The 18,674-nt window shown below is 37.4% G+C and overlaps 1 protein-coding gene across 2 annotated transcripts; it reads right to left on the reverse strand.

Moving 5' to 3' along the window:
• Positions 1–813: 813 nt before the first annotated feature.
• On the reverse strand, positions 814–12,673 carry NIG (NSP (nuclear shuttle protein)-interacting GTPase). Of its 2 annotated transcripts, none has more exons than XM_089145188.1 (17): positions 12,386–12,673; positions 11,982–12,106; positions 11,352–11,413; positions 10,830–10,917; positions 10,618–10,679; positions 10,442–10,538; positions 9,430–9,900; positions 5,633–6,313; positions 5,125–5,157; positions 4,955–4,987; positions 4,819–4,854; positions 4,537–4,695; positions 4,351–4,452; positions 4,160–4,243; positions 3,020–3,293; positions 2,851–2,896; positions 814–1,362 (listed from the first exon to the last, which is right to left on the reverse strand). In XM_089145188.1, the coding sequence occupies exons 2-17, from the start codon at positions 12,078–12,080 to the stop codon at positions 1,224–1,226; spliced, it is 2,466 nt and encodes an 821-aa protein (XP_089001314.1). In that variant the 5' UTR covers positions 12,081–12,106; positions 12,386–12,673; the 3' UTR covers positions 814–1,223. The 2 variants fall into 2 exon arrangements, with proteins under 2 accessions (XP_089001314.1, XP_089001313.1); XM_089145187.1 differs by having other exon boundaries at positions 9,430–9,903.
• Between the last annotated feature and the right edge of the window lie 6,001 nt (positions 12,674–18,674).

The raw sequence follows: 18,674 nt of genomic DNA on the forward strand, positions 1-18,674 counted from the left end.
TTGCATCCACAATCCATTTGGTTTATTGGGTTTCAGATCTCATCAATGGGTTTTTTTTTTTTTTTGACCATTTTTAATATCCTCTTTTCCCTTAGTTTTCATATTCCATGGACTGTTCTCCTGGTTATGTTATTTCTCTATGAAGATTTATTCTGCTTGGTCCGGTATGTTTAGTGATGACTTGGAAATGGCTCACTTGGAAATGGCTTCAAAGCGTCGTGTTTTGATGAGGGTTTTTTTTCTTCTTTTTCTTTTTTCCATCACCCTACGTCTACTGAACCATGAGAGATTTTTTTCCCTCACATATACTGAACAATTATGCGGTGGCTCATAATAATATACATCGAAGAGAAACACCAAAACATGAAGCATTCAGATGAAATACAATTTAAGACAGTTTTTTTTCTTTTATAGCCAACACTTGCAGTTGACATTACTCTTGCCAACAATATCATCCAGCCGTGTAAATTACTGCAGATACAACTCAATTTCATGCCACCCCAAAAAATAAATAAATAAAATGAATAAATGGCACAATGAGTTTCTTCATTATTCAAATTACAGCCAGTTCTAATGGAAGACATAATTTCATTTGATGCACACAGGCCAGAAACACTACAATCACCAACAAACATCAAAACCATATTTGTAGATTTGTTTCATCAGCAATGGAAACTCCAAAACACTACCAAAAATCTTACAGGACTCAAAGAACACAATGTTACAGGGGTGACTGCGGAAGAAATGGCGAAACCGGCCTAATTTTTCCATATTTCTTGGAAGCCTGGGGAGAGAAAAATTGGGATTGTGAAGTACAAAACCTGACGGGCAATAAGCAAATAAAATACAATCGCCATAGCGGCAAACATACAAACACCTGACGGAACGTATTATCAAATAATAACTAGATTTACATAAAACACAAACTAAAAAAAATAATAGTAAACTGGTGTCCCCACATAGAAATGCCAACCACCACATTGCTTTTCTGGACAATCTTTCCCTCTCTTCTCTGCTCTTCTATTCTTCACCTTCATCTTAATGCGTGGCCTTGCTAAATATTAAACCTTTTACTGTTCAGAGATGCATGACAATACCACTCCCATTCTCAAACATTTAAGTTGTTCTTCAATCAGAACAAATCAAAACTTTCCAAGTGAATAAGGTTGCAACAGCAAGATGCTGCTTTCTAAATGGCATCAAGAACCCTCTGTCTTTTATGTCTATCCAAATGGATTTCCTCCAACAGAAGAAAAAGAATTTGGTGTTGCAGGCAGTGAATATCTGCCAGCAAGGTGCTGATCCATACTCAAGTTCCCAAAAGCAGCTCCGTCATTACCAGCACCCCCAGCTCCTTGGTGACTGCAACAACAAACAGAAAGAATAAATTTTATATGGGGATCGCATGGAAAGACTACTCATTAATAATCAACTTTTTTTCTTCTAAAGTATAAAATCAGTATCCGTCATTCCTAAAAACTAACCATAGTGATTACATCAACCTTGGGTGAGCCAGCTAGCTCAACTCAACAGTTGCTTCTCCCATGGGCAAGTAAGTGAACACACTGACCAACTCACAAGGGAAAAAAGTCTGATGGCTAATATATAAGTGGTAATTCACCTTGCAAACCAACCCTCAGCCACTTCTTGGGCTCAAGAAATTTATCAGATGAATCACTTGCAGGTGACGGCAGTGAGGTGATCATTTTCAGATCTTACTTGAAGTTGGACATCACATAAGAAAAAATGCAGGAAAGTTTAACCACACCACTCTTACATTTTATTTGCCATTACCTGTTACTATGACCTCGCAGAAAGCACGGGTTTCAGTAAACTGTTGTTTTTTTATCAAACAGGAAATTGATTTTTATCTAGGCAAAAAGGTTTTCTGAACTACAATGGTGCGCTTCACTTACACCTATAATGCAGAGATCAGGTGTTCAAAGAATGTCAGTATTAAAGTGAGATTTATCCAGTGTGTATCTGCATCCCTGGGAGTGGGAAAAGAGGAAAAGGATCCATAGTTAACTTGAGAGGCTATATATGTATAGAAAATGGCATACCTAGTCCACAGGGCTCCCAATACCTTTGGGTTCCAGGAGAGATCAAAATTTATGTAGCCATACCCCACCCCCCCAGCGGTTAGCAAAGAGGCTGTTCCCCGACTTGAGTTCATACCTTTCTTTCTCTTCAAATCCACATTTTCTTAAGCATATACATCTTAAAACTTCATACTTGCCTCTGTAATTAACAGACAAGAAAAAACACCCAAAAGAAGAGGAAATAGGCAGCTCCCACTTTCCTCTCCCATTCAATTCTATCATAAAACGACAATTATTCAAAAAACTCCAGTCCTACCCAAAAACTAAAATGAGATCCCCACACATCAGCAGCGAGTTTCATCAGAGTTGGTGATAAACATGTTCTTTTCCTGCATCACCTTTTCTGCGTTTGCTTTTTATCTTCTATCCTTAATGGATGAAATTATTTTGACCACGTGAAACCTAAGGAATTCACCCAGCTCCACCAACATTTCTACCTTATCCATCCCTTGAATAAGAAGCCCTCGACAGTCCTTGTTCCAAAATCTTTTAGCCCCTCCCTGTATCTTTAACCATTCTATTATTATCTTGGGCAGTCCCTATTTGCTTCGGCAGGTGCACATGTCTATGCACACATGTACTCACAAGCATTAGCATGTTCATGTTTCAAGAAGCATATACAACATTTCATTTTGCATGCAAGAAGCTCAATTATCATTCAAAGAATTGTTAAGCCTTGAAGGTAACATTATTAGCGAAATTTATCATTTTATTTATGGAAATAGAATAACAATGCTGAAGAAAATACCCAAAGGGAAGCATATTGCTGGATGCCTGTTGACCCATGTATGCACCTGTCATTATTAAACCAAATGCAAGGAAAAGTGTCACGGGAGGAGAATTGGAAAAAAATGAAAAGAACAAAAAGAGATGGGGTGGGGTTAAACAAAATAGAAAGACAGGAGTTGGCATTTTACTTGGAGGCAGGGCAGAGGCATAAGATTGTGACTGAGGACGCAAGGCAGATGCATAAGACGGTGACTGAGGTTGCAGGGCTGACGCATAAGACGGTGACTGAGGTTGCAGGGCTGACGCATAAGATGGTGATTGCGGTTGAACAGTTGAAGCATAAGATGGGGATTGTGGATGCATCCATTGTGCTGGTACATTACCGACACTGGCAGTACGCAATAAGTTTGTAGGTCTCACCATGTTTGGAAGTGCTCCTTGCATTGATGCCATCGAAGGAAACTACAGAAGTAAAAGATAATATGAAAACCTAAATAATTTCTCTTCCTCAAAATATATTCAGGATTAAGGGGCTTAAATGCATCAAATAATTCCACCAAATATAATTTTCAACTTCCCCTGATCAATTAAAAGTGCATAAATTTATATAGACAAAACTGGAAAAGCAACCAGCTGAGAGCTACCCCACAAGCTGATGCTCTATGTTATTAGGGTGTGAGTGTTGGACACCAAAAACTTTGACATGGACATGAGGGGTCAGACCGTACAAATCCAAGTACAAGGGCTTCGGGGCCTCAGGCACATATGACTCAACTCTATTCAAACCCATACTTGATACCAGTCCTAATCTATGAGTGTCTTTGCTCACTTCTCTAGTTCTTATCTCCATTTTATTTTCCTTCTAAAAGGACTTGAAACTAATGGTGAGAGACCTGTCTCAGTGGTTCATGAAAGGTAAATAAAATCCAGACTTCTTTAATCATATCCAAGGTCCTAGAGAAGCCCCAAGACTTCAAATAATGAATGAATTTCTATGATGGCTGAGATTCTACAGAACACAGTCCACTGATCTGAATGCCTTATTAAGCATTGTTTCCTTTCCAATGATGGTAGGCAGCTAGTCAGGGTTTTCCAAAGCTAATATGACATTCCACTTAAAAAATATATATAATTGTTATATGGCATCCTAAAACCTATGACAGGAAAATTAAAAAGCATCATAAAGTGAAAATACAAAAAACCTATCAAAAGATCTGTACAAGATTTCTTGATTCACGCCTTCAAACACAATCAAATTAACAGCCTACAAAACTTAGTTCATTTTCCAAACAAGTAAAGAAATTCCCAGAACACCATTGAAGACATACCACTGAAGCTTGACCTAAACTTGGCTCGGTACTGAGGTCAAACGGGTTACTTGATTTTGCTGAATTGGGAAAGGCTGCTATCGGCTGTCAAAGATTATTCCACATTTCAAATTAGTAACTAAACAATATCGTTGTGCAGATATCACACAAAATCAACTATTTACACAATAATCAATCTGAATATCAAATACCATAGCAGTAGGGTATTGCATGCCAAATCCCATTCCATGATGTGGACGAGTTTGCCAGCCTTGAAGTGTAGGGATTGATGAATAGGTTGAAGTGAAAAGGTCCTGCAAGAAATTAGCGTCATTATATCAAATTTAAAGAAAATTATGACTAACAAAAACCAAAGAACATAAAAGATAACTCTCTACCTGTGGCAGCTCTTTTCTTCCAGTAGGTTTTGCTTCCACAGGAGCAGGTTGTAATGGAACTCCAGAACTGGCATCTTGGACAGGCTTTGATTGAGTTGGTTGAGGTGTTGGAGTACTCACAGTTCCAGGCACATTTTGTGCAATGGCATATCCCAATTGCTATTAAAAAGGGGGTTTTGGGGGGGGGGGGGGGGTTGTCAAAACCAACAGTTTAAATTACAACCACCACAATAATGACAGCAATAAAAATCGAAAAAGACCAAATCATGTCAAGTTTCTTACTTGATTATTTGAAGCTTCACTGACTGAAGGAGTGAGCTGCAGCATGGATATACCCATAATGAATGAAGTTACTCAGCAACCTCCAATGGTACAAAACAAGCAACAATAATAGAAAAGGCAACGTCATGAGTCTTACCTGAGTTGGATTTCCACTGACTGAAGGAGTGAGCTGCAGCATAAAACTACATCAGCATACAGCTTATACAAGATCTATGACCAAAAGACACTATAGTAACAAATAACAACAGAGAGAAGAATTTAAAATAAATAAACTAAGAAAAAAAACCTAGTTGGCACATGTCTTACTTGGTTATTTGGAGCTCCATTAGCTGAAGTAAGCTGCAGGGAGGCAAAAATGTGTTTCAGCCAACAACTTACACCACAAACTGGAACAACATCAATAGTAGCACAGATTCTGCAAGTGGTCACCTAGGGAAAGCCTCTCTATCTGGGTCAGAGAAATGCTACGAGGCAACTCACTCGGTGGTTGAATTTTGGACACAGATAGCCCCGCATCTTTTTAGCCCAATTAAGGCTTGCCACATTAATAGAAGTTGCCCCAAAAAAAATTAACAAAATTGAAATAGATTTCTCGGGAATGAACAATCCAAGAGGAAAGATCCAATTAAAGTTTTGGCAGAACAGTCATCAAGTCATCAAATATCCTACCATCTCCTATCAATACAGCAGCATGAATGGCCACATCAGCCTTCCATGTGATCCATAAAGAAAACCCTTTCCCCACTTATAAAACTAATGTTATTGTAGAAGACATGATGGTTACTATAACATTAGAAAGAAGCAACATTCTTACTTGATTATTTAGAAACCCGCCAGCTGGGCGACTGGCCTGATGTGCAGCAGATTGACTTTCAGAGCTTGTAAATAAAGAATGCTGAAGCTGCTGCCCATTTGCCCATATGCCCCCATCAGAAGCCTTTACAAGGGTATCACCACTATTGAATGTCATGCCTCCATGTGCAGCCATTGGAGCACTGCCACTGACAGGAAACACTGATATGTTACCTGCTGGTGCAACCACTGGAGCACCATGACCATGTGATGATGAGATGCCTAGAGTAGCAGCTGTGAGACCCACACTAGGTGGGGACATTGAGATATTGCTTACAGGTACAGCTGCTGGAAAACCAGTACTAACAGGCAATGATGACATATTGCTTACAGGCGGTGCTGCTGGAGCTGACAACTGTGATAATACAGATTCCAGTGTGTTCACATTTGAAGGACCCTGAGATACCTTTTCTTGTGTACCAAAAGCAAAAGAAGCCCAATTGTTGTTGTCAGGGTATGAACTGGTTGCAGACTGTGGAGCTGACTGAATTGCAGGTGCTGGCGTTGGTTGTGCTTGTGGTGCATCAGAAACCACAGGGGGTGCAGGATCAGCATCGAAGTCAATCAAGCTTCCAGAAATCTCCTTTTTGGGTTCCACCGGATTTCCATCAAGGGACCCCAAGCTACTGGAAGATGCAGTTCTCTGCGGTAAGAACCCTTTAAGGGTTAATTAAACTTTCAATTCAATAATAAAGCCCAAGAAACACAAAAATCTTAGATCCAGCATACAATAATTTCAGCCCACAAGATCCAGGATAACCAGGCAACTCCTAAGCGGTACATAAACTAACCCCCCCCCCTAGTGGGTTTGCTTTCCTGGTTTAGGATGATTTGCTTTGATCACAGGGTCCTAGGATCAGGTCCACCCTTACAAAACATCTGTGGGGGGCCTCATGTAACCACGGTTTCCCTAGGACCTGAACCATAAGTCTAGGCAGGTTTAACGGTTTCCTTGTAGGCAGAAAAGAGGTGCTACAGAATATAAATTTTGGGTTCCACAGGATTTCCATCAAGGGACCCCAAGCTACTGGAAGATGCAGTTCTCTGCAGTAAGAACCCTTAGAAGGTTAAATAAATTTTCAACACAATAATAAAGCCCAAGAAAATCAAATTCTCAGATCGAGCATACAATAATTTCAGCCCACAAGATCTAGGATAACCAGGCAACTCCTAAGTGGTACATAAAATAACACCCCCCCCCCCCCGGGTAGTTTGCTTTCCTGGTTTAAATGATTTGTTTCGATCACAGGGTCCTAGGTTCATGTCCACCCAAGTGAGGCATTACAAAACATGTGGGGGGGCCTCATGTAACCCGGGTTTCCATGGGACCTGAACCATAAATCCACGCAGGTTTAGCAGTTTCCTCGTAAGCAGCAAAGAGGTGCTATAGAATATAAATTTTGGGATTCCACAGGTTTTCCATCAAGGGACACCAAGCTGCTGGAAGATGCAGTTCTCAGCAATAAGAACCCTTAGAAGGTTAAATAAACTTTCAATTCAAAAATAAAGCCCAAGAAAATCAAATTCTCAGATTAAGCATACAATAATTTCAGCCCACAAGATCCAGGATAACCAGGCAACTCCTAAGTGGTACATAAAATAACAACCCCTCCCCCGGTGGGTTTGCTTTCTTGGTTTAGGATGATTTGCCTCATTCACGGGGTCCTACATTCAAGTCCACCCAAGGGAGGCATTACAAAATACATGTGGGGGCCACATGTAACCGGGGTTTCCCTAGGACCTGAACAATAAATACAGGCAGGTTTAACGGTTTCCTTGTAAGCAGAAAAGAGGTGCTACAAAGGACTCCAGGATAGCTTCTATTGCTGTTGGAGTTTGACTATCTGAATAGCTCAGCCCACAATTTCCAGGGAACAAAGTAAAAGAAGCAAAAGAGAAAAAGAAGATGCAACAAGAATGGTGTGATACATAGAGCATTAGAACAGGAAGAAGATTTACAATCAGTTCAATCCAGTGACCAGTAAATTGGCATTGGTGTAGGAACTAAGAGATCCTGCAAGCAGGCCCATGGTAGTTGCCAAAAAATCTCATTCTTCTAAAGAAGCAAAAGAGAAAAAGAAGATGCAACAAGAATGGTGAGATACATAGAGAGTTAGAGCAGGAAGAAGATTTACAATCAGTTCAAATCCAGTGACCAGTAAAATGGCATTAGTGTAGGAACTAAGAGATACTGCAAGCAAGCCCATGGTAGTTGCCAAAACATCTCATTCAAAATCCCAAACAAAACCTGAAAATAAACACATTCCACAGAACCCTCCCCTCAACCAATGAATCATACACCTCAAAGACTAATTGGTTAAAATACTACAAGGCTTTCCTGCATGACACTTCAAAGCCAGAGGGATAAAGCCCCACACACCTTGTTCAGCTAAAGAGCAACCTCTTCAACCCTTTTTCTACTATTGAAACCTTTGCTACCACCCCGATTTAGGAGCTTAGGGATCTCCCATAAGGCCAAAATGTAGATCAACCAGCCTGCAAATCACCAATCACATCTTTCATCTGTCTTCTATCTGCCTTTCTTTATTCTTGCAATGTCAAGTGACGGACGAATCCAATCTGTCCTCCAGCAAACAGTGTAAACGGAGGGTGGTTTACAATTCGTCCTTCACAGAGAATCAAGTTGCCTACTGAATACTAGGGGGGTGCCTAGCATGCAACAATTTCTTTTGGCCCAAAAAGTTAATGATACATTAGATTAACTGAAAAAGAACTGGTTTAAATACTCCACAAGACCATTAGGGAATCGAAAAATTCATTGCATACTCTATGCATTTTATATCATTTCTCCTTCACTTTTACTGGTGAAAAAATTGCCGTGTCATGTTATTCATTTCAGGTAAATTATCATACCAATCTTTGGAGAACATCCACAGTTTACTGTTTCTGAAACAAGACTGGAGATTGAAACAAGAGCAGAACACAGCTTTTAAATTTCAAAAACATAGAAAAACTAAGCAACTGAATCTCGCCTTCCAGCAAAGGAAAACTTGATCATGAGAAGGAAAGCATGTACCCAAGTCTGTGACATTTATTTCAAAACTTCTAGAGAAAATAAATCCAGCAAGCTAATCATAAACCAAAATCAGGCTAGTCAATACCAATTAAGAATACACCTAGGTCATATGTCTGTCAAATGTGAAAACATTGCCACTATCAATACACACCACCAGGCAGTTTTAACTGTGCAAAAATCAGGGTCTCACTGCTTAATCAAGTCTAATAGTCTAAGCAAGTTGAATAACAAAAGAGGAGTCTATTTAGTTATTCACAAAATATCTCAGAATCAATAAACTCCAAAGCGAAACAGGAAGGGGGGGTGTTGGCACACAGACCTTGCCGAACCAGCCCATTATGCTTAAGATCAGATTATTCGTGATTTTCACATAATGCAAACTTTTAAAGAGACCTCAGATCAAGCTAAATGGATAAGCAACTAGGGTCTCAGATTATCATGATTATGAGGAAAGCTAGATTTTATGCAAACACAACAAGAAATTACAACAGTAGCCATCTTATCTAAAAGACAAAACGAAATGTGGACTTCATGCAAAGGCACACTATCTCAGTATCCCTGAATTTTATGCATCTGCACTTTCATGAAAACCAATATTTACTACAAGAACAATAGAACTGGTGAAGAACATCCAACTATATTATTTGTGTCAAACTGTGTTTTTTCTGGCCAAGGAAATGGTAGCAGCAACAAGTCAAATTTCACATTCAGAAGAACTTCACCTGCGTATGTGCTGAGCCATCCACAGCCTTCTTATTATTTTCTTTAGGAGGTTCACCAACCCGAAGAGGAGGAACATCCTCCCCCAAGATATCTCTGACAGGACGTACCATTGGAGGACTGGATGCATCTAAGTCCTTTTGATGGTTCGGTGACTTGCTCTCCAGCCTGGAATCTCCATCAGAGGACCTGCGGTCTTCAAATCGCCGGCCATTTGGAGGCCTATCATCTCGAAACCTATCATCAACCACTTCAAAACGAGCAGGACTTCTCTTGGCTTGCCTTTGACTTTGCTGATCATATCCAGGACTTCTCCTTTCATCATTACTGTATCTGAAGTTTCTGTCATCACTTCTACCACCAGAAGCATGTCTTTCATTTCGACGCTCATAAGCATCCTCATAAGGTGGACTACGAGAACCCCCACGATATGTGTCAAACCTTCTGTTTTCAATAGAATCCTCCCTATCACCCTGCTGATTGCACAAAGCAACAGTTGATGAATGAAAAGTTCAGAAGTTTCAACTGCTTACATCATGACCACATTAATTACCAGAAACACTAAATTTGTTGGATATAGCAGCCAATCAAGACCATTTTCTGGGTTATCATCAGAATGACCAAGCCAATAATATACTAAGGACATCTTATAAATAAAACTTTAAGGTATTCATAATAATTCTTCATGACAGTTGGTATCCACCACAATTTGTCACAAGTAAACACTGGTGAGTCCATGCAGTAGAACCTCACAAGTTTCAGACCAAACAGGTAGGGGAAAAAGCCTCAACCATGAGCTCAAACTTACAAACAGAAGTACAAAAATGGAGTTGGTTCCATCCTCTCTCTTTTTTTCTTCTTTTGGTGGGGGGAAAGGAGGTGCAATCACAATGAACAAGTCTACCACCACTGTGGGCTTTGGGAAGGCTCATAACATACTCATCATTCATGTACTTTACTTAAAGTTGTCTGTTTACATTATTTACGGAAAAGGAGAGGCTGAACTCGGCTTACCATTTTCACCCTAGGAGGCTTGTCAATATTTCGATCACCAGTATATCTTCTATCCACATAAACATGCTTAATGAAGTCCCTGAGTCTCTCAACATTACTGGAAGTGAAACTTCAAATCAGAATTTCATCTATTGCTGACAATGCAAAAATAATAAAAATAATGACAACGTAATAACCTGCCATCTGGTTGGGAATGACGCTGAGAATCCCATTCTTTGAAGTAAATTTCCCTAGCACACTGTGAGAACCCCCAAAAGAAATTAAATTCAGAAAACGAGAGATACGGATAATTACTTAAGGATCAACATCCTGTCATATTTAGGATTAGCAATCCAAAAGAAGGGGCAGGGGGAACCAAATCAATCTTTCAATATGTTCTCTACTGTACCTCATTTCCCCCTCCTTGAAGAGCACTAACTTCTTGTGAAGTAAATTTAGCCATTGATACTGATTTTACACGGTGCGTGAATTCCCGACTGTAATTGTTTTCCAACACAGATAATAAAAGTTAGTCAGCACAACAACCATTCGTAAATAGGAAATCAAAACTACAGAAAGGATTTTCTGGTCAGACAGGCAACAGTAGTGCAGGGGCATGTCAGAAAGGACATAATTCATCACTTTAGGGTAGTTTGCCAACTTTATCTTATACGGGGAGATTATCTATTTTGTGGCCTACTGCTTCAGACCAGGTTCTCCTTAAAATTAATAATTGAATGTAGTTGCCCTATTTATCAAGATTTTCTGCCCCTGAACAGCAATAATTTCTCATGCTTACAATCTCGAACAGAATGTCATTACTCATAACACACTAGATGCCCAATTACATTACGAAAAATGTTGAAAATATAACAGAAAGAGAAAGATAATAACCAACGCTTTGTTGCATACAGATGATTAAAGCACTTACTGTATTCCACCACAGGTTGTACAAACAAATGTCCAGAAGTTGGTGCAAACATATTGAGGTCCCTGAGTAGCAAAAAATTAAAAGAATTATTAAAGCAAGAGTACTACACCCCAAGGTGGCTTTTCAAGTTATGATGAGCACTAGCTAAATAATTCTTCAACTGAATACTGAACCCAGGACTGCTTAAACATTGACCCTCGAAATCAAGTATGCCACCATAAACAGAAGTAACAGGAAAACATCGAGGTAATCGTTCTCTCCAGCCTTTATAAGTTGCAGAAATGTCTTCTTCCTTCCCCACCCAACAAAAGAACACCAAACCAACCAAAATTTGACCATCGTCACAATTAGTGTCAAATGCCTGAGGAGGGTAAAGGTATTATTGATTACAGAAACTTTCCGTATTTCAAAAGCTCCGATATTCTTGCTGTCCCGACTCCTGATTACCTCACCTTCTCCTTCTTAATTCGTTAAGTTAAATTTAATACATAAAATACCAACGGAATTTGTAATACATTGCATGTAGGCTTCACTTTGACTGTAGATCTCTTTCCCGAAAACCAAAATTAAGAATTAAGAAAAGAATATAAGGAACAACAAAAGAAAGAAGCAGATATTGATAATGCATACCAAACTGTTACAGTTGATACATCTCCTATTCGCAGGAAGTTTCAGGAGACCCCGTATGATCTTCTCATTTTTCTCGTCTTCCTTCAACCGACTTGCCATTTTTCCAGAGATTCCTCAAATTCTACCTGATAATATTTAAAGCCCCCAAAAAATGAGCAGAGAATAAGCGAAACAAGAAGAATCTTCAAATGAACATGCCTCTTTGGATATCAAAATCCACAACATCAACAAAAACAACAAAATTAACACGGATTTTAGTAGTTTAGACGAAAATTCAACTCAAAAGTGCAAATCCACATCGAACTCATAGATTTAAGGGCCGATCCGAAGATATAGCGCGTAGATACCAGAAGCGACGAATTAAATTAATGAAGTCATAGGGTAGAAAAAGACTCAGCTGAGACCTGATTCGTAAGCAATTCAACCCCTGATATCTAGCTGAAGCTGAAGAAATCCTCCAAAAGAAATGACGAACAGCAACGAAGATCCACCAAATGCATGAATTACAGGTATTTTTGAGATTTTTTAGGGTTTGAGATCGATGGTCTATACAGAAAATCTATATTCTATTTTCCTAAACGGAGGAGAGAGAACGAAGGAAAACGACGCAGCAGTGAGAGGAAACACTCATTTCTTCGCGACTCACCGCGAAAACTTCGCCGGTTTTACCGGTTACAATACCGGCTTTTGCCTGTCCGGAGAAGGAGATGAAGGAAAATCAGGAATAATTGACTACCTAAATTACATAAGTACCCCAAGTAAGATTTACATTACTTTATTTATTTATATTTAACCGAAAAAGCCTGCAGTCGTTCGTTGATAAAATAAAAGACGCTCCGCGTAAGTGGGCATCTTTCGACGTTAGCAAAGAATCAGTTTGGATTCATGTATTCATCGTGTAGAGACATGCCAATCTGACGGTAGATAAGAGCATCTGTAAGATGTAAGGCTCTTATTGAATCTTGACCAATCATTGCAGTACCAAACCGTACCAAGAGAAATTCAAATCCTGTTCGCCGTCAGAAACTCAACCTCTCGTTCGCCGACATTCTAGAACGAATTGACTGTAATACCCATCAGCTACTTATCACCCACGTGTCCACCTCTTATTAAACACGTAATTTGAATTAAATTAAATGAGTAACCCAACTGTAATGGACGGTGGTAATGGGCCGGCGAAGTAAGTGGTCTTGGGACCCAATTCTCAGATTAGATCTATCGAACAAACCTCTTGGTGGGCCCATTGGAATTTATTCAGTTTTTATGGGCAGTGAGAACAATTGCAAATTATTTTACCCAACCAAAAAAAGAGAATAATTGAAAATTGCAATACTATATTATTAACATCGAAAAAACACATGACAGGTTTAGGACCCGTACATGGGTCCCACGTTCCACGTATCATTATCGCATATGCTTTTTGTCTAACCTCCATTTAATCGTGACTTTTTTGCGTAATTAATGACGTATTAACTACATAAGTTTGCTCTTAATTTGTCTCCCGATTTTGATGCGGTTTTACATTTAACAAGGTTTGCATTTGCATTGTTCCGGTTCGGTCGGGTAAGAAAGAGGACCGAATTTCAAACCGGATCGGATGTTCTTTAATGATTTGGTTTTGTCTGAAGGATTTTGATGGAATTTGATTCAACCCTAACCAAACCAAGACCGGTTCAAGTTCTTAAATCCATCGAACAATCATTTAATCACATTATTTTACTGGAGGGTCAATTCTTACTTCGACCACTGATCTTACACGTTCAAAATATTAATTAAAAAATAATAAGAAGAAGAAGAATAAATTATCATATAATTTTGATAGTTAAGTAGTTCCGAAGTTATTGGATGCTTAAAAATAAAGCCACCATAAATAGAACGACAAGAACTAATTAATTTGGTTTTTTTTCTTAATTAAACTTGGGTTTTTTTTTTTTTTACAAACTTGGACACATTTAAACCCCAACAAGACAAAAACATAAACAAATTAATTTTATAGGTATCAATTGACTTTGATATCAATGTTAAGTTTATTATTTATACAAAAATATCAAAATAAAAATTATTATCCAATTTGAGTCCCACATTTGAGTTTGTGTTGGTAGTCACGTAGGAGATAACTATATGATTTTTAATGAAATATATAATTTTTTCAAGATCCAACGATTATGATTATAAAATTAGTAAAATCAAAGTTGTTAAATCTTGGAAATACTTATACGATGGTAAACAGAAATTGTCATAATGAAAGCTTCGATCTAACTGGATGGGTGGGTCCCTTGTGTTGAGCCCAAAACCAAGTAAAGTTGGACCGCCCAACATATTGATATCTCAACCATCATAATGTCCTCATGGAATGGTGTAAGACTATGGGACCACAATAAATTATGAGTAGAAATGATTCTAACAAAATGAAACTTGGTGTCTATATATAGAGGATGTTTTTCAATCTGCTATTTATTTTTGCATTAAAAACAAATTTTGTGATCATGGGAAGGTCATTTTCGTTCTTGGATGTATTTGTCATTTTTTAAAGAATTGCAATTAGGTTATTGATTTTGGTTCAAAACCCATTAAAGCCTTTCAAATTCCTTTATTTGCTATAGTACTTTCCAAAGCAAAATTGTACAGTTCACCAATTGCCAAACAGAAGCCCTAAAATCTAAAATTCATCCATCACACTCAAATTGTTCTTAGCATCATTTTATTATAATATCAAGTCACTTTAATAAAGAGATTCTTTCTTCACCTTTAGTGGCAAAGAACATTACATCTATCTATTTGGTTGACAACGCATGCAACGTAGTCCTCTTTTTCATTATGATAAATTCTAAACCTGTGATTGTGTAAGGATCTATATAAATAATAAAGGTGATTCCTCATTTATTGGAATTTATTTATATTTGTTTTTATAATTCAAAAATATAAAGTTGTGGATGCATTTATAGGAAATACAATTGATCCATTGATTTATTGCAGAAGAAATGAGAAAGGGAAGTGAGTGAAAGTGAAATTGATTCTATTTTTTCTTTTATGTTATTTGATTGATTGCAAATGGGGTAAAGTGAAATTATTGTTGTCAAGTCATTTGGTTGACTATAAAATTGATGAAAAAATAATGTTAAAAAAAAAAAGAAATCAATTGATTTTATTGCAAATGTCAGTTGTATGACACGAGGCTCTTAGTTCTACTCCAAACAAAAAAAATAAAATAGCAAACAAGAGACTCTTAGCACAGTGTATTGTTCGTATTTATTAACAATAGACCTTCACTTCACATGCATATCAAACTTTTTTTTTTTTTTGGTAAACAAATTTTATTAAGACAGAGCTGAAGCTAAGGCTGAAGATGTCAGCCACGGAGTGGAAAGCGGCCAAACCGTCGAGCTACTACGTTGCAAATGCAAGTTCATGTATATCTTCTCATTATTTTTTATTTATTTAAATAATACAATAAATATCTATATAATAAAAAAATAAATACAAAAAATGGTTTCAATTTTAAAATAAATAACACACAACAATACATTTGGAGAAACAACATCAAGGAGTTGAGAGATTTTGTCTATGACTTTTATTGTTTCGTAATATGATTTTCTTTTTTTTTCGATTTAACTACCGAGTAAATTGATCTTGCAATGTTGTTAAAAGTAATTAAGCTAGTTGAGTCTATCATGACTCGTGTATAAACACCCCAGGTCTATTTGACAATGATGTTTTATGATTCAATCTTAACACCCCCCTTATTTAAAATGTTGACTTCATTTGAGTGCCTACCCTCGTTCGATTTATGTTTTTCAACTATAATTTCAAAATAATATTAATTTAAACAAGAAAACACATGGTTGGGAAACTTTTTTGGATAAGGCGTTGATTAAACCCTAAACCCTAAATCCTAATTACATTAGGGAAAAATGTCAATCCGTCACTATTTTAGAATTAAAGCCCAAAGCCAAATGCATGATGAAATTGATATCCAAAAGGGCCCCATAACATAAAAGACTTGGCCCACGTACTGAGCCCATTGAACTTGCTCTATTGAGGTGCGTTTGGTAACGTTATTAGAAAATGTTTTTGGCATTCTTCTGTTTTTTGGGAACGGAATAACTGGTTAGAGGCGTTTGTTAAAATGATTTGTTTTTTTGTTATTTAAAAACGGATCAGTTAGAAAAGTGGTTTGAATAACATCTTTTGCGTAATATTAATTTTTTTTTTTTATCAAATAACATAAACGAAAGTGATAAATTTGGTTAAGATTGAAACCTTTTAACGAGTTCATCAAACACCAACTTATTTTAATATTTTCATAATATAATTCCAGACATGCATTTCTAAGCAAATAATTGTATTTTAGCACAAAAATATTAAAAAATAGTTTTGCATACAAATTGATATCTCATAACGGAAACATTGCCAAAATACCCTCAAAATATATTTTTTTAATTTTTTGCTATTTGAGGTTCATCTGGACCAGCTTGCACGCACCTTTATTACATCTTCAGGGGGGATGCTTGTCGTCGCAAGGGTCGAACCCATAACCTCTCCATTAAGAAGTATAGATCTTACCACCCTACCAACCCTGCATTGACAAATATACCCCCAAGTTTGATTCCACTGACCTTGAAGGAGGGAGGCGAACATCTCTACAACATTAATGTGGTGGGGTCTCACCTCCAAGGGTCCACGACTATCTAAATTATTAGAGGGAAATAATTGGGTGATTTTACATAAGAGAATTTTCAGCCTACATCCCACATTATGAAAAAAAAAAAAAAAACTACCACAAATGGAAAAATAAAAGGTACAACGTATACAAATAAAACATAGAAAAGATTGCAAATTACAAAAATCAAAAAAGTCAAACTAGGAGAGTGATAAAATGCAAGGAGGAGATCAAGTGAAAACAATTCAAATGGAAGGCAATTAGAAATGGGATGAAAAATCATCCTTACCATGCATAATACTTAGGTGGGACCTCTACTATATGAATGGCATGGAGCTGTCCCCACTTCTCCATTATTGAACGTCTAAAGCTCTCGTTCAACATGACTATTGACTGCAACCCCAACTCAATCCATTTTCTCATTTATAACTAAATCATATATTGATTCCAACATCAACTTAATCAACACTTTTCATGCAATAAATTTAAAGAAAAACTAATACCTCATAAGTAAAAGACTAAAAATTTGAATTTCCTTAAGATTGGGCCAATTTGTGCTTACCACGATTAAATCCTCAAGGAAGCATTAATGCTGCCGAATGGGTGCGAACCCAAGATCTATTCTATGGAGGTTGGGCCTTTAAACGCTTTATTAAGTCATCATTGGCTCTATGTATAAGTTTATATATTGAAAACACCTCAGCTCCAAAAGGGAAAAAAAACTTTCTCATATATAACTAAATCATGTATCTTACCACACGCCATGAAAGCATGACCCTTGCTTCCTTTGGATGGACATCGGTCGAGTATTCCAATTGAAGGACTCAAGTAGCACCAAACCCTATGAGGCAAAGCAAAAAAAGAAAAGAAAAGAAGCACTTAGGGCTACATTTTTTGAAGTAAAAACATAATTAGATAAAACTGCGAACGTTTTATAAGTCTGTTTTTTCTTAAATTTCAATTTTCTTATTTTTTGGAACCTTTTACTACTTTTATTTATTTATTTATTTTGTTGGATACAAAGCGGTTATATTAAGCTGACAAAATTAGGATATTTTGGAACCTCTTCATGTTAGTGTTGGTTTCAACCACTAGAGTCAAGGGTGTCAATCGGTACGGTTTCGGTGCTGTACCAACTTTGAATACTGAAAATCAGCACCGTACCGTACTGAATTTAAACGGTACGGTACAGAATCGGTATTTACAAAAATGGTTTGGTATGATTTCGGTATTAAATCAGTACGGGAAAACGGTTTAAACACGGTATTTAGTACTGTACAATTTTTGTACAAATGACTTATACAGTTATACCACTTTTGTTATTAGTTTATTAAGATCCTAATGAAATTGTGATCAATCAATGATATAATATTAAATTAACATAGATAAAACAAATAAATCTAATTAATAGAGACAAAACAAGTAAATCTAAGAAGAGAATTGAATGATGAAACGAAAAACTAAAATAGGGAATTAGGGATAGGGAAAATGTCAAGTGTTTTAATTGTAAAATTACAATTTATATCTCTTAATTTTGTACGATACCAATTCGGTACGGTTTCGGTACGTATCGACGGTATGAGCACCTAAAATCGAACTGTACTGAAGAAATTTGGTGTCGATTACGGTACGTACCAAATTTTGAACGGTATGATACAGTGCGGTTTTAGACTGCGCGATTCGATACGGTTAAAGGGTTCGCATCCTTACACTTTTCCACCTTTGCGTTGGCGCCTTTTATTACATCTTTACGCTTTATTATTTAAACATTAGGTAGGCTTCACCTCTCATTACTAAAGCCCGCCTGAAGCACTGCTCGCACTAAGCCCACGTCTTAATTTCAAAGACAAAAGCCCACGTGTCAGTGAATGATTCAGCAACAACTCAGGAAGGCTATCATTTCCGTCCTGCGCTTGGTTTCCCACTTTCCCGGTGTTTCTGGCAAATTCCGTAACTACCCCTATATTTAGTGATAATCCATCCATAGACTCTGCGTTACTTTTCATGGAAGTTCGATTCCACGTGGACAAAAA

This window comes from Hakea prostrata, chromosome 2, assembly GCF_041222555.1.
Source record: "Hakea prostrata isolate BN-2017 chromosome 2, UWA_Hpros_2, whole genome shotgun sequence".
Taxonomy (NCBI): domain Eukaryota; kingdom Viridiplantae; phylum Streptophyta; class Magnoliopsida; order Proteales; family Proteaceae; genus Hakea; species Hakea prostrata.

Coding starts and splice junctions, on each gene's coding strand:
- NIG (XM_089145187.1), bottom strand. CDS start 12,080: ATGGCAAGTCGGTTGAAGGAAGACGAGAAAAATGAGAAGATCATACGG. Junction 2,897..3,019: donor TGCCTCTGCCCTGCCTCCAA/GTAAAATGCCAA, acceptor TAATAATGACAG/GTGCATACATGGGTCAACAG. Junction 1,363..2,850: donor AGCAATATGCTTCCCTTTGG/GTATTTTCTTCA, acceptor TTGTTGTTGCAG/TCACCAAGGAGCTGGGGGTG.